The sequence below is a fragment of the Rhincodon typus genome, chromosome 13 (assembly GCF_021869965.1).
Source record: "Rhincodon typus isolate 14 chromosome 13, sRhiTyp1.1, whole genome shotgun sequence".
NCBI lineage: Eukaryota > Metazoa > Chordata > Chondrichthyes > Orectolobiformes > Rhincodontidae > Rhincodon > Rhincodon typus.
In genome coordinates this window covers 68,217,521-68,231,960 of record NC_063344.1, presented here as the reverse complement: position 1 = coordinate 68,231,960, position 14,440 = coordinate 68,217,521, and the positions used below count along the sequence as shown (strand labels likewise).

Here is a 14,440-nt window from a genome sequence, read left to right as displayed (position 1 = left end):
GATCCCGGCTTATCACCCAACTCAGTACTCTGTTCCTGCTTTCTCCCCATACCCTTTAATTCCTTTAGCCCTAAGAACTATATCTGGCCCTTTCCTGAAAACATTCAATGTTTTGGTCTCAACCACTTTCGACAGCAGAGAATTCCACAGGCTCACCAGTCTCTGGGTGAAAAAAATTCTCATCTCAGTTCTTGCAGGGCTATGGAAATAGAACGGGAAAATAGGACAGATTAGATTGTTCTACAGTAAAGACTTGATGGGCTGAATTGTCTCCTTCTGTGGAATGATTCCATGATATAGCCATTGCAGGTGCCAGCCTTTCTGTTTTAACTTACCATTCAGTGTGTTGCAGGGCTGATTTTAAGTTGGAAGGAGCTATTTTAACATGACCATTGAGGTGATGGTACAGCATTTGGACTCGTGTGAACATGTGTGTGTGTTTTCATACCTCTGTTGTTTCAAAAAGCAAAGGAGAGTTTCACTGGCGTTAGATTGAAATGCAGTTTTAAATCCAGCAAGACAAAGAGTGGGAGGGTGACAGTGTTCCTCTGTGGGATGTCTCTGTTTGAGCGAGAATGTTCCAACTCACTGGGGGCGTAGATGGGAACCATGCCCAAGATTCCTGGCTAGGTCTGTGTATAAGCCTCCACTCTACCTACGACTGTGATGGGAAGTGAGAAAGCCAATAACTTTATTTAGTCAGGAAGTCAGTTAGTTACAATTTGCTGTACACTGTGTGTTTGTATAAAGAACACTTATTGTGGCCTTCTGATCTAATATTTTACTCTGTTACTTCTCATTTCTCTGACCTGATTTAGTCTCTTTACGTATTTTATTCCCTTCTTACCTGCCGAATGCACCATTTCTGACTGTTTCTCTAGTCCTTGATCTTTTTTGTTTTCTTTTAAGCTATTATTTATACTACCTTTCCCATCAGAGCTACCCTTCCCCTGGCACCAACTCACCAGCTCAAAGTTTTCGTGACCATCCTCTTTACCCGTTCTGCTAGGACACTGATCCTTACCCATTGTCTGTCTCAATGTTCCTTCCTGTCCCACTATCCCATGAAATGGAACTCCCTCTTCCTGACATCACTCTTCAACCAAGTGTTCACCTCCATCAACACCTCATCTCCATAGCAAATATTAATGAACTGGATTATAAACTAGACATTATGACCTCCCCTTATGATCCTTCGGTTCGGCCCCTTGCTCCTCAGGCTCTCCACCATGGGCCACATGGATCTGATGACTGTATTCTCCCCTTCTCATAATATCATTTCAATCCGTTGTTCAGTGTTGTGAGAAGGTTGACAATGTTATCATAGGGAGCGGTTTAAAGAAAGAAAGACTAGCATTTACATAGCACTTCTGAAGACCACCAGACATCTCAAAGTGCTTTACAGACAGTAAAGTTTTCTTTGAAGAGATGTCACAATTGTGAAGGAAGAAAAATAGCAGCTAATTTGTTCGTAGGAGAATACCACAAACAGTAATGTGAGTATCAGCAGATAATCGTCTTTTTGTGATGCTGACCCCTTAAGGATAAACATTGACCAGGACACCAGGGATAATTCTCTTGATCTTCCTCCAAACAGTAGCATGGGATCGTTTACATCACCACTCAAACAGAAGCGCAGTTTAACATCTCAGCTAAAAGACGGAATCTCCAAAAGGACTCCCTCAGTGTTGCACTTATATTAGCCTGGATTTTCATGCTCGCCCAAGATGGACTTGAACCTGCATTCACATGTGAATGTGTTGCCAACAGAGCCAAGGCTGACACTAACAAGGAGGTTAATTGTATTGATGCATTTAAGGGAAAGCACACCCCATAAACACACCAGGGTGTATGGAAATACTGAGAAGGTAACATTAAGTAGAGTGGAAGGAGGCTTGTGTGTAGCAGAAGTCCCGTTTTAGACTAGATAGGTTAAATGGCCTGTTTCTGTGTTGTAAATATATAAAGTTCTCTGAACACAGATTCTGCAATGCAACTGCACTGATCTCAACACAGGGGTATGGAGCACAAAGGGACTTAAGAGATGTGGAGACAGTGTGAGAAGGTGCAGTTAAGGAGGCAGATCATCCAGGATTTTGCCAAGCAGAGCAGTTTTGAAGGGTCAAATAACCTACTCCAGCTCCTAATTATCATGTTCTTCTGTCCTTCTGGCTTGCACTTGCTGCAATCAAACCACAAACGGACAGGCAAAGCTTGATGTCAGCCTCAACAAAAATGCATGAATTGCAAAGTAGAGAACTGCAGCAGTATAACTCTTGTGCTTGGAAATCTCAAACAGCTTCCCCCAAATTCTCTTTTTGCTCCAAGGAGAACACCAGATTAGTGTGTCACAGTGTGTTTGGCCTGTCCCTCTACCACAAAGGAAATGTTCCCTTCCTTATCGGCAGCAAATTTATAAACACAAAGGGCGCTTTGACATTGCCAACTCTGGATGGGTGTATTCCTGCAGGTTTCATCACATGATTTCACTTTGCAATGCTGCTGCTATTGGTCAACCAACATGTCTGACCTACTGGTGCCCCACCTACCTATACCAGTTAGGATACAAGCAACCTCTTGGTTATCAGATTGATTGATTCTTGACTATTAATCAAACAGCCTTTCCCATTTCTTTAGACATTTTATAGCTAACAAATGAAAGCACTGAAGATTAAAAAAAAATTGGCACCAATATGTTGAAAACGTCTTACTGACAGCATTTCAAATAATGGTAATAGCCCATGTGTTCTCATTTTTTATGTCCCAGCTGCTTCCTATTGTACGTTACCAACACATCCTTTCACTGTTTCTCTGTGACTTCTGATTTCAGCTGGTGACTTAGATATTATCTTCAAGTCCTTAGTTAACATGTTTGTTTGTTTGTTGGTGTCATCTTTTTCCCAGTAGGTTGATTGCCGTGGATCTCCACTTCAGTCTGACCTATGCTACCCCTACCCACTCCACAGAGACCAACTGAATCCAGTTCATTATATTCATCTTCTATTTTCTTCTCTCCTTCCACCGCTTACAATATTTGTCCATTGTCACTTCAATATGAGACCTACTTTCTTTCTAATGTTTGACTAAACCTTAATTTCTGTCCAAAATTTGATTCCTTCACATTCGAGCAAGAATATATTCAGAGCATATATTCCATTCTCAACAATGGAGGAGCCCAGACCAGCAGGCCAAAAGAGAATACAGAAGCATTAGCATCCACCTTCAGCTAGAAATGTTGAGCAAATGATCAATCTCAGCCTCCTCCCAAGGTCCTAGCATCACTGATACCAGTTTTCAACCAATTCGATTCACTCTACATCGTATCAAGAAATGGTTTATGGCACTAGCTACTGCAAAGGTTATGGACTCTGACAACATCCCTGCAGTAAGTACTGATGACTTGTGCTTTAGAACTAGTCTTGCCCCCAGCTGAGCTGTTCTTCCAGTACACCTACAACACTCAGCGTAAAACACTCAACTGGTTAAAGTCATACCTAGCACAAAGATTGTGATAATTGGAGTTCAATCATCTCAGTCCCAGAACATCAATGCAGAAGTTCTTCAGGCTAGTGTTCTAAACCCAACCATCTTCAGTTACTTCACCCATGGCACTTGATGAAATAATCTCCACTTGCCTGGATGAGTACAGCTCTAATAACATGCAAGGAGCTTGGCATCATCCAGACCAAAACAGTCTGCTTGATTCATCCACCAAGGTGTACAATCATTCCCTTCACCTTTAACACACAGTGGCAGCAGGGTGACTGCAACGACTCATCAAAATGCTCTTTCAATAGCAGCTTCCAAACCCACAATCTCTATCAATATTTAAATGTTCCAACTAGAGAAGGAGCAAAACTTGACCTTCTCTTGGGAAATAAGGCAGGGCAAGTGATTGAAGTGATAGTAAAGGAACACTTTGGGTCTAGTGATCATAATTCTATTAGTTTTAAAATAGTTACAGAAAAGGATAAGCTTTCCATAAAAGATAAAATTTTTAATTGGAGTAAGGCAAATTTTAATGGTATGAAACAGGAACTTCCAAAAATTGATTGGAGTAGACTATAGGTAAAGGGAAGTCAGATAAGTGGGAGACTTTTAAAAGTCTGATAACGAGAGTTCAGAATCATTATGTTCCTGTTAGAGTGAAAGGTAAGGCTGGCAGAATTAGGGAACAATGGATGAATAAAGATATTGAGGTTCTAGTCAAGAATAAAAAAATAGAATCATATATTAGATATAGACAACGGACTTCCAATGAATCTTTTGAACAGGATAAAGAGTGTAGGGGCATTCGTAAGATGGAGATCAGGAGGGGATACAAGATAGCCTTGGCAGGTAAGGGTAAGATAATACAAGTATATTATGAGCAAGAAAGCAACTAGAGAGAGAGTAGAATCAAAGAGGTCATCTTTGTGTTGAACCTCAGGAGATGGGAGAGATATTAAATGAATATTTTGCATCAGTTTTTACTGTGGATAAAGAAATGGAGGCTAGAGAACTTGGAAATAAATGCTGATGTTTTGAAAACAGCACATTACAGAAAAGGAAGTGCTGGAGGTCTTAGAAAAGATAGAGGTAGATAAATCTCCAGGACCTGATCTAGTGTATCCCAGAGGGTTGTGGGAAGTTAGGGAGGAAATTGTGGGGCCCATTGCAGAAGTATTTGCGTCATATATAATTATGGGTGAGGTGCGGGATGACTGGAGAGTGGATAACGTTGTGCTTTGTTTAAAACGGGATGTAAGGAGTAGCCTGGGAACGATAGATCTGTGAGTCTGACTTCAGTGGTAGGTAAGTTGTTAGAGGTGATTCTGAAAGATAGGATTCATATGCAGTTGGAGAGGCAAGGATTAATTGGGGATAGTCAGCATGGTTTTGTGCGAGGGAAATCATGTCTCACAAACTTGATTGAGTTTTTTTGAGGAAGTAACCAAGAAGATCGATGAGACGAGAGTGGTAGATATTGTTCACTCGGACCTTAGTAAAGCCTTTGACAAGGTACCACATGGTCGACTAATTAATAAAGTTAAATTTCATGGGATTCAGGATGACCTTGCCAATTGGTTACAAAGTTGGCTTAACGGCAGGAGACAGTGGTGACGGAGGATTGATTTTTGGACTGGAGGCCTGTGACCATCGGTGTTCTGCAGGGATCGGTGCTGTGGACACTTTTGTTTGTCATTTATATCAATGATTTAGATGAGACTATAGAAGGCACAATTAGTAAGTTTGTAGATGACATCAAAATTAGTGGTATAGTGAATAGTGAAGAAGGATATCTAAGATTACAAAGAGATCTTGATTAATTTGGTCAATGGGCTGAGGAGTGGCAGATGAGTTTAATTTGGATAAATGAGAGGTACTGTATTTGAGTAAAATAAATTAGGGCAGGACTTATTCAGTTAAAAGTAGGGCCTTCGGTAGTGTTATGGAACAGAGGGACATGAGGTTCATGTACACAATTCATTTAAGTTTGCATCACATGTAGACAGGGTGGTTAAGAAGGCATTTAGAACACTTGCCTTCATTGCTCAGACCTTTGAGCGTGGGATTTGGGACGTCATGTTGAGGTTATACAGGACGTTGGTGAGGCCTCTCCTGGAGTACTGTCTCCAGTTCTGGTCACCCTGTAATGGGAAGGATATTATAAAGCTAGAGAGGGTTCAGAAAAGATTTACCAGGATGTGCGGGAATGGAGGGTTTGAGTTATAAGGAGAGATTTGAATAGGCTGGAACTTTTTTCACTGGAGTGTAGGAGGTTGAGGGGTAACCTTGTAGAGGTTTATAAAATCATGAGGAGTATAGATACGGTGAATGGCACGTGTCTTTTCCCTATAGTTGGGAATTTCAAGACTAGGGGGCATATTTTTAAGATGAAGGAGAAAGATTTTAAAAAGACATGAGGGGCAACTTATTTTCCGCACAGCGTGGTTCATATATGGAATGAACTTCCAGAGGAAGTGGTGGATGCAGATACGGTCACAACATTTAAAAGACATTTGGATAAGTACATGAATAAGAAAAGTTTGGAGGGATATGGACAGATTGGTGGGCCTAGTTTAGTTTGGGATTATGGTCAGCATGGACTGGTTGGACTGAAGGGTTTGTTTCTGTGCTGTATGGCTCAATGACTCACTTAGAAGGACTAGGCTAGCAAATAAATGGGAACAACAGCACCTACAAGTTACCTTCCAAATCACTCACCATCTTGATTTGGAACTACATTGTCATTCCTTCACCGTCACTGGATCAAAATCCCGGAAGCTCTCCCTAACAGAACAGGGTGGTGTACCTGCAGCATTGCAGTTGAAGAAAGCAGCTCACCTTCTTAAGAGCAATTAGAGATATGTAACAAATGTTGCTGTTTGCCAGTGATGCCCACATTCCAACAAAAATCTACAGGCTGCATTGCTTTTGCAAATCGATGACCTTTCAATGTCCTACACATTGTTGTTTAAAGAACTAACCAAGGTACAAACTTCAGTGAAGTATAATCTCAATAATGAAAAGCTGCTATTGAGTAATATTTGCCATTGTAACACATTCCACTGGCTCAAATCCAGCTCAGTGACTAATAGCAAAGTGTTAAATTTTATTAATTGAGAGCAAGTACATGAGGGGAACACAAGAAAGTAAAAGAACATGAATAATCTCTATTTTTCTGTCTAGTCTATTGAAAATAAACTTCTAAATGATACACTCAAAGCCAATTACTATTCAGTTTGATGAGGACTTCAAATTCATTTGGATATTCATTACATAACCAGAGAACACTGTCGAATGAGGGACAGATGGCCAAAGAATATAAGCAGAAACTGCTTTAATGAGTATGTAGATGTTGGAAATGATTATGTAAATATAGGCTGAGGAGGAAGCCAATCAACACCCTGTGCATGTTCTGCCAGTTAGTTGCATCATTACTGATCAGTATTTTAATCCCATCTACCCAATCTTGATTCCATCCTTCTCAAAACCTAATCAAAGATCTATCAACACCCACTTTGAAATTTTCAATTGACTGCCAGCAGCAACTAGCTTTAGGCCTAGGAAGTCTCAGATTTCCCCTCCCCTTTGTGTGGAAGAAGAGAGAAACAGGCAAGTCTCTACAATGCTGGACTGGGAGCTCCCTCATTATTATACAGCGAGTAACTGGGCAAGCCTGGATCTGAATTATGGGGAGCAGTGTCACACAATGATACAGCAATTAAAGAAACCGGAGGTAGAAATTTAAAAGACTAATCAACTGGATAAAATCAAAATACCGCTGATGCTGGAAATCTGAAGTAAAAAACAGAAAATGCTGGAGGAAATCAGCAGCGTCTGTGGACAGATGAATTAAATGATCAGGAAGGCAGTGATAAATGATTCGAAAAATCAGAGAAATGTAAATGCTACTTGCAAGCTGGCATTTTTGCTTGTGGCATAGCTGAAGCTGAAGTTCTTCATCTCAAATACCATTGTGGTTGGAGATGAGCCAAGTAGAGATGATACCATCACAGGAAAGGGTAAATGAAGGAGTCATATGTTTTTTTGAAACACAGTTGTTAGTTGAGATCAAGAAGCAGATTTTTTGTTCATGCTGCTCTGCAAGGAAGGAACCACAGGAATGAAAACAGTGTATGAGTACAGAAACCTACGCAAGAAACCAGAAGGACATCCTGTACAGGGACAGCTGAAGCTGGGTGGATAGTTAGGATTAGAGATGTATGTTTTACACATGGCGCAGATATTGCTCAGCAGTACAAGAGCAGCAGGAAGCAGCATCCCATTTTCACAGTCAAACACACAAAGTAATATTTCAGAAATTTACCTGCAGAGAAAAGCTCAGTGGCAACAGCCAGGAATGCATCAGACACGATGCTTTCAGAACTGACTGAGATATTCAACTGTTTGGCAATGTTCCTGTAGACATTTGGTCTGATGTACTCCAACTCGTCACCTTGAGAGAGAGAGAGACAAAAAAAAAGAAATTCTGCTATTCGGTACTTTGCTTTCTGAGTGAGAGAAATGATAATGACAGTTCTATCTCTTCACTACTGATACAGTCTCTATCAGCTGATGATAGAGACACTGTTTGTGACACAATGCATGGGAGCTCTATTCAATCCAGAAAAGGAGGAAGTGATGTAACTTCTTTTCTTGTGAGCTTTATTTATTCTTTCACAGGATGTGGGCTTTGCTGGCCGGGCCAGCATTTATTGTCTGTCCCTAGTTGTCCACGAGGAGGTGGCGGTGGCTGTTTTCTTGACTGGTGAGTATTAATTTACCATTCAGGATAAAAACATGGAGGTGTTAAACCTCCTCTCCACTGGCTCAGTTGGATGGCAATTGCCTCGTCAACATGAAACTATGAATTTAGATCTCACTCTTGACTATCATTTTGAACCTATGAAATCATGCAACCTATTATGCTCAACCTTTGAAGTTTTCTATCTCAGAGAGCAGTGGAAGCTGAATTTAACAGATCTGTAATCTACAGGGGAGGGTCAGGGTTGTGACAGGGTGGGCAAGGAAAGAGTTAAGGCCACAATCTTATAAATGGCAAAGAGGGCTCGAGGGCTAGCTGGCCTATTTCTGCTTTGATTTCTTATGTTTTTATTTTTAATTGCTTTTGTATAAATTCTGCGGCCAAATAGATGTTTAGTAAATTCATTAGGTAAATTCTAAGGAAAAAAAATCACTAGGAAACGGCAAACCTTCTTTATTTGTATTTGTATCAGATACAGGAGTGAGAAGATCATTGAAGCCATCACATTTGATGCAGAAAACATAATAGCATTAGCTACACAGGATGCCATAAGCTGTAATCATGAACACATTGTCAGGGTTCTTCATATTGACTGTACATCCTTCACAAAAAGAAATAGTTTGTACTGTATTAATATTCAAGCATTACCTAATTGCAGAATCCTGAACATAAACATCAGGTCATGCTATCCAAGAAACAGCCATGATACCTTCATTGTACAGTGGCTTATGCTGGTCATAGACAGAACTCTGCTGTAAAATTTGGACTGTTCACTGAGAACGCACATGGTGGCTTCAAGACCTGTTTGCACTTCGGTAAATGTGTAGATGAGGCATAATGATCAAGCGCTCACAAAAGGACAACATAAAAATCAAAACAAGTCATCTTGCTGATGCTGAGTACACATCTTAAAACAAGGTCATGGAGAGAGCAAGTTCATATAAGGATTGAGCTGGAGATTCACTTCAGCTGGTCCACTCATTTCCAACTAACTGTCCTACACTGGAAACAGGAGAGCACTTTAAACAAATCAGGGTCCAAAATGATAGTTAACTTCCCAATGCCATTTTCTTCTAATAACGCCATTCAGGCCATTTCAGTTAACACTCTATTGCAAATGCTTATGTTCCCCACAAGCCTCCTCCCATTTTTTTTTGATCTCTCCTTACATATCCAGTTTCAGCTTGAATTAATCTGCACTATTCACCTCTAGTACTCTCTTCAATCACGAGTTTCACATTTTAACCCTCTCTAGATTGCTTCTCCAGAGCTCCCCCCAAATTCATTTGTGAAAATCCCCACTTTCAACTTCCTCCACATGTGAAATCGTCTTCCCTACCCTTATCCTACAGACCCCTACTTCTTTTCAGAGTCTTAAAGACCACCATCGGGTCACTTCTCTTCCTTCCCTTTTTTAAAGAAAAGAGCCTCAGGCTGTTCAGTTCTGCTCAATTCCTCAAACAGTCTACAAACCATGAGTAATACATTTTGGCACACAGCCATTTCCAAGTTATTTAAAGAGTGCATTGTAGCCACTAGAATGTAAAGTTGAAAGTAGTTTCATTGCTGACTTTTCCTCAATCATTGCTGTGTGTTAAACCTTAACAGTTTCTAATCCTCTATTCACCTACTGTTGTATGTGTTACAGAAGTCTGGCCTGCCTCAAGGAACAGCTGCTCCTCTTCTCCCTTCCATCCCTCCCTTGAAAGATTTTGGGCTGCAGGCCTGAAAGGTTCATATCTGATAACCTTCATTCTAGTAGATCTGAACATTACAGTCTCCGTGACGTTAAATCCATCAGGATTGGTACTGTCCCTCCAAAGCTTCTTTGTTTAACAAAGAAGGACACTGGGACCAAAATCCAGTCAATTAATGTTTGATTCATATTGATTTTGGGTTTTCAATATTCATGCATCAATTTCTGAGATGATCCCATTCCTATAACTGTATTCAGAAGTCTATTCAATATGTTGATCACTGTTTGTGTGCAACAGAAACTTCCTGAAAACACAGTGATGCTCTAACATTAGGTTTCCATGTTCGGAGCTGGTGAATAAAACATTCTGATTTAGATTTTAAAAATTTCACTCTTGGTTTCTTTGTAAAATTGCATGCTGTTTTTGTATTGAACCAAAGGCATCAACTTTTAATTGAGTAATTTTCTTTTATAACCCTATTTTTCTCATCAATCTGTTCAGAAATATTATTACACACCTCTGGAGCAGATGTGACTTGACCCCTGGCACTTGGTCCAGGGGTAGGGACATTACCACGGCACCACAAGTGGGACCTGTCAATTGTATAGCAATTAATGGTTAACTATATTCAGGTGGAGGGCACTGATTTAGTTGTTCCTTGAGCTATCGTCTGTTAGCTCTGTCAGTGGAGCATGGGACAGTGAATCTCAGTATTGTGGTTCAACCCCCATGTTTGACACCTGGGATTGGAATTAAAGCTGGGGAATAAATGCTGGGCAGGCCAGTGATGTTCACATTCCATGAACAAATTGGACATCTTGGTGATTATATAAATGTAAATCGTCCTTCCTTTCTTTCGGGTGTATTGTGAACAGAGGATTGATGATGCATTGGGTAGCCTGCCTGCCAATGTATCACTGCAGATACTGGAAAATACACTTGGATGGTTGGGTGGGGTAGTGGCGGTGGTAGGGTTAACAATCTGCTGATCTTGCCATTTTGAGCTCTGGCTGAAGACCAATTTCATCCCCTTGAAGTACTGAAAACTGCTATGAGGGTATTCCAAAAGAAAAATTAGCATGTTAATTCCCGAGATTTTTCTGGATTTGGCATAAAGAGTCTTGTTTTAAAGGAGAGCTTTAATATTCTATGGCAGCTCTTGATGACATGCAGGTGTATCAAACTTTTAATGGTGTTTCCTGTAAGAACGCGATTCCACTATTCACAGAATCCCTACGGTGCAGAAAGAGGCCATTTAGCCCATCAAGTCTACACCAACCTCTGAAGAGCATCCCACCCAGACTCACCCCTTTATTCAATCAATCTACTGCAGGCTCTGGGGGAAAGCTCTGAGCAAACCCACCTAAAAATTACCCGTGGCTAGATTTAAGTCAATTTAATTTCAGGCACCTAAGTTCAAAGCTGAACCAGGACAAAGAGAAAACCATTTTTGAAAATGTAAGAAACTAGGAGTGAAATCTCTGGTATTATGGAAAAAAATACAGGGTGGAAAATCAGGAGGAATACCTGGAAGCATATTCAGTAGTAACCTACAGAAGGAAATTAGTTAAAACCTCAAAAAAGGTAAATTTGTAAGGCAATGGGAAAAGAGCAGGAGGAGGAGAGCTATTTGGAAGGCTCTTTTTAAAGTGCTGATATGAGTACAATGGTTTGTATGGCCAGCCTGTACTGTACAATTTATTACTTTTCTCTGACTAAACAAATCTCTACGTGAATGAGTCATCTGGAAAGAAGGAAGGAACCCGAGAATCCACCTCCTCAGTGGAGCTTCCCACCCTCCGCCCCAAAAATAATGGTGCGCCCATACATCCTTTGTTAGAAATTCAGGAGAATGGAGGATATAATATGCATCATCCCCAATTCCACAGGGACTAGAAACTATCAATATAGTGTGCACTAGGATCTGCAGTGATAATCCTTCCACAAAAACGCAGTCAAAATATTTTCACTTCTCAGTCTATCAATTTCCCATTTCCTTTGACTTTACAAAGATCCCAAACTAAAGAGGAACACCTCAGGGCTCACCTACTAATCCTTCCATTGAAACCCATTGTCCAAAGACCACAACTTCCAAATGGCTAGTTATTTTCTCCCCCCAACTATATCTATCAGCTATCAATCTGTGTAAACATACTTTCTTGAGACGAGGCCTGTACTTGTTCTTCAAGTTTGTGCCTATGTTACTTTTTGGCATTTGCAGTTCAACTTGAGAAAATGCCTTACAATGATCTGTTCTGCACTGATCCACTGGGAAAATAGAGGCATACACTATTTAATAAATGGGAAGAAATTTCAGAAATCTGAAATGCAAAGGGACTTGGGAGTCTTAGTCCAGGAGGTCTTGCAGATTGAGTCGGTAGTTAGGAAGGCAAATACAATGTTGACATTTATTTCGAGAGGGCTAGAATATAAAAGCAGGGATGTACGTCTGAGGCTTTATAAGGGTGTGGTCAGACCACATTTAAAATATTGTGACCAATTTTGGGCCCCACATCTCAGGAAGTATGTATTGGCCCTGGAGCAGGTCCAGCCGAGGTTCACGAGAATGATTCCAGGCTTAACATATGAGGAACATTTGAGGACTCTGGGTCTATACTTGATGGAATTTAGAAGGATAAGGGGGGATCTAATTGAAACGTACAGAATACTGAAATATCTGGATAAAGTGAACATCGGGAATATGTTTCCATTAGCAGGACCCAAGGGCACAGCCTTAAAGGGAGACGCTTTAGAACGGAAATGAGGAGAAACTTCTTCTGCCAGAGGGTGGTGAATCTATGGAATTCACAGCCACAGAAGGCTGTGGAGGCCAGGTCATTGAGTATATTTAGGACAGAGACAGAGAGGCTCTTGATTGTTAAGGGGATCAAAGGTTACCGGAAGAAGGTGGGAGAATGGGTTTGAGAAACTTATCAGCCATGATTGAATGGCAGAGCAGACTCAATAGGCCGAATGGCCTAATTTCTGCTCCTATGTCTTATGGTCTTATGGGAAAAATGAATTTCAACAGTCACTATAGTGTTGGACTCAGGCTACAAGGAGGAAAGGATGAGTGTGAGACACATAGGTGCAGAGAGAGAGAGAGGCATGTTGCAGATTGGCAGAGCCGACAGAAAGAGGAAGGGAAGGAAAGACATAGATCAAGGAGAAAGTGAGAGGGGGGAGAGGGAATGTGGGGGAAAGCAAGAAAGATTGACTGTAAATACATCTTTAAAGCTCCTTAGTCACCTCTTTTAAAGATTTTTTTCCTCATGACACAGGGCAGAGGTCTGCCCCATGGTACTTCCTCACACCACCTCCATGTTTTCTTTACAAACCATGCTGAACACAGTGGTCAATATACAGCTCAGCTATAAAACTGTACAGGCTCAGGCTCATAACTCACTGATGTTACAAGAAGAGAGAACTTTATGACCTTATGTTGCTGGGTATAGCCAGAAGGTGGAGGAGAGCAGCTTAGATATTTGGGTTCAAACAGCCCTTTAACCTTCATTTGAAAATCATATGAACACAGGAATTAGGAGTGGAAGTAGGCCATCTGGCCCCCACAAGCCTGCTCTGCCATTCCACAAGATCCTGGCTGATCTGTCTGCATTCCAAATTCCATGTTCTTGTCTACCCCAGATAATCTTTGATTTCCCTGCCCAAAAAGAATCAATCCAACTCTTCCTTAAAAAATATTTAATGACCAACCTCCTCCACCTTCTGAGGCAGAGAGTTCCAAAATCACAAACCTCAGACAAATTCTTTTTCTCATCTCTACCCTTAAAGTGCAACCCTAATTTTTAAAATGTCTCCCAATTCTGGATTCACCTTCAGGAGGAAATATTCACCTTGTCAAGACAACTCAAGATGTCATGAACTTCAATCAAGTCATCCCTCACTCTTCCAAACTCCAGTGGAAATAAGCCCAGCCTGAACAATTTTTCCTCATAAGTGTCTGTTTGTTCCAATTATCAATTGCACACAATAGTCATGATGTGGTCTCACCAATGCCCTGTACAACTGAAGCATAACCTTGCTTTAATGTTCAATTCTTATCAGAAGAAAGAACAGCATTCCATTAGAGATAGTAGGAACTGCAGATGCTGGAGAATCCAAGACAACAAGGTGCAGGGCTGGAAGAACACAGCAGGCCAAGCAGCATCATAGGAGCAGAAAGGCTGACGTTTCGGGCCTAGACCCTTCTTCAGAAAAGGGGGAGGGGAAGGGGGTTCTGAAATAAATAGGGCGAGAGTGGGAGGCGGATAGAAGATGGATAGAGAAGAGGATAGGTGGAGAGGAAACAAACAGGTCGAAGAGGCGGGGATGGGGCCAGTAAAGGTGAGTGTAGGTGGAGAGTTAGGGGGGGGATAGGTCAGTCCAGGGAGGACGGACAGGTCAAGGGGGCGGGATGAGGTTAGTCGGTAGGAGATGGGGGTGCGGCTTGAGGTGGGAGGAGGGGATAGGTGGGAGGAAGAACAGGTTAGGG

General features: G+C 41.2%; 1 protein-coding gene across 1 annotated transcript in view; it reads right to left on the bottom strand.

Annotated features, from left to right (window-relative positions):
• boka (BCL2 family apoptosis regulator BOK a) overlaps window positions 1-14,440 on the bottom strand; it is a 36,107-nt gene that overhangs the window by 9,880 nt on the left and 11,787 nt on the right. The window contains exon 3 of the mRNA XM_048604368.1: window positions 7,814-7,942. Within this exon, the coding sequence (XP_048460325.1) occupies window positions 7,814-7,942 (129 nt within the window). The remainder of the gene's footprint in view (window positions 1-7,813; window positions 7,943-14,440) is intronic.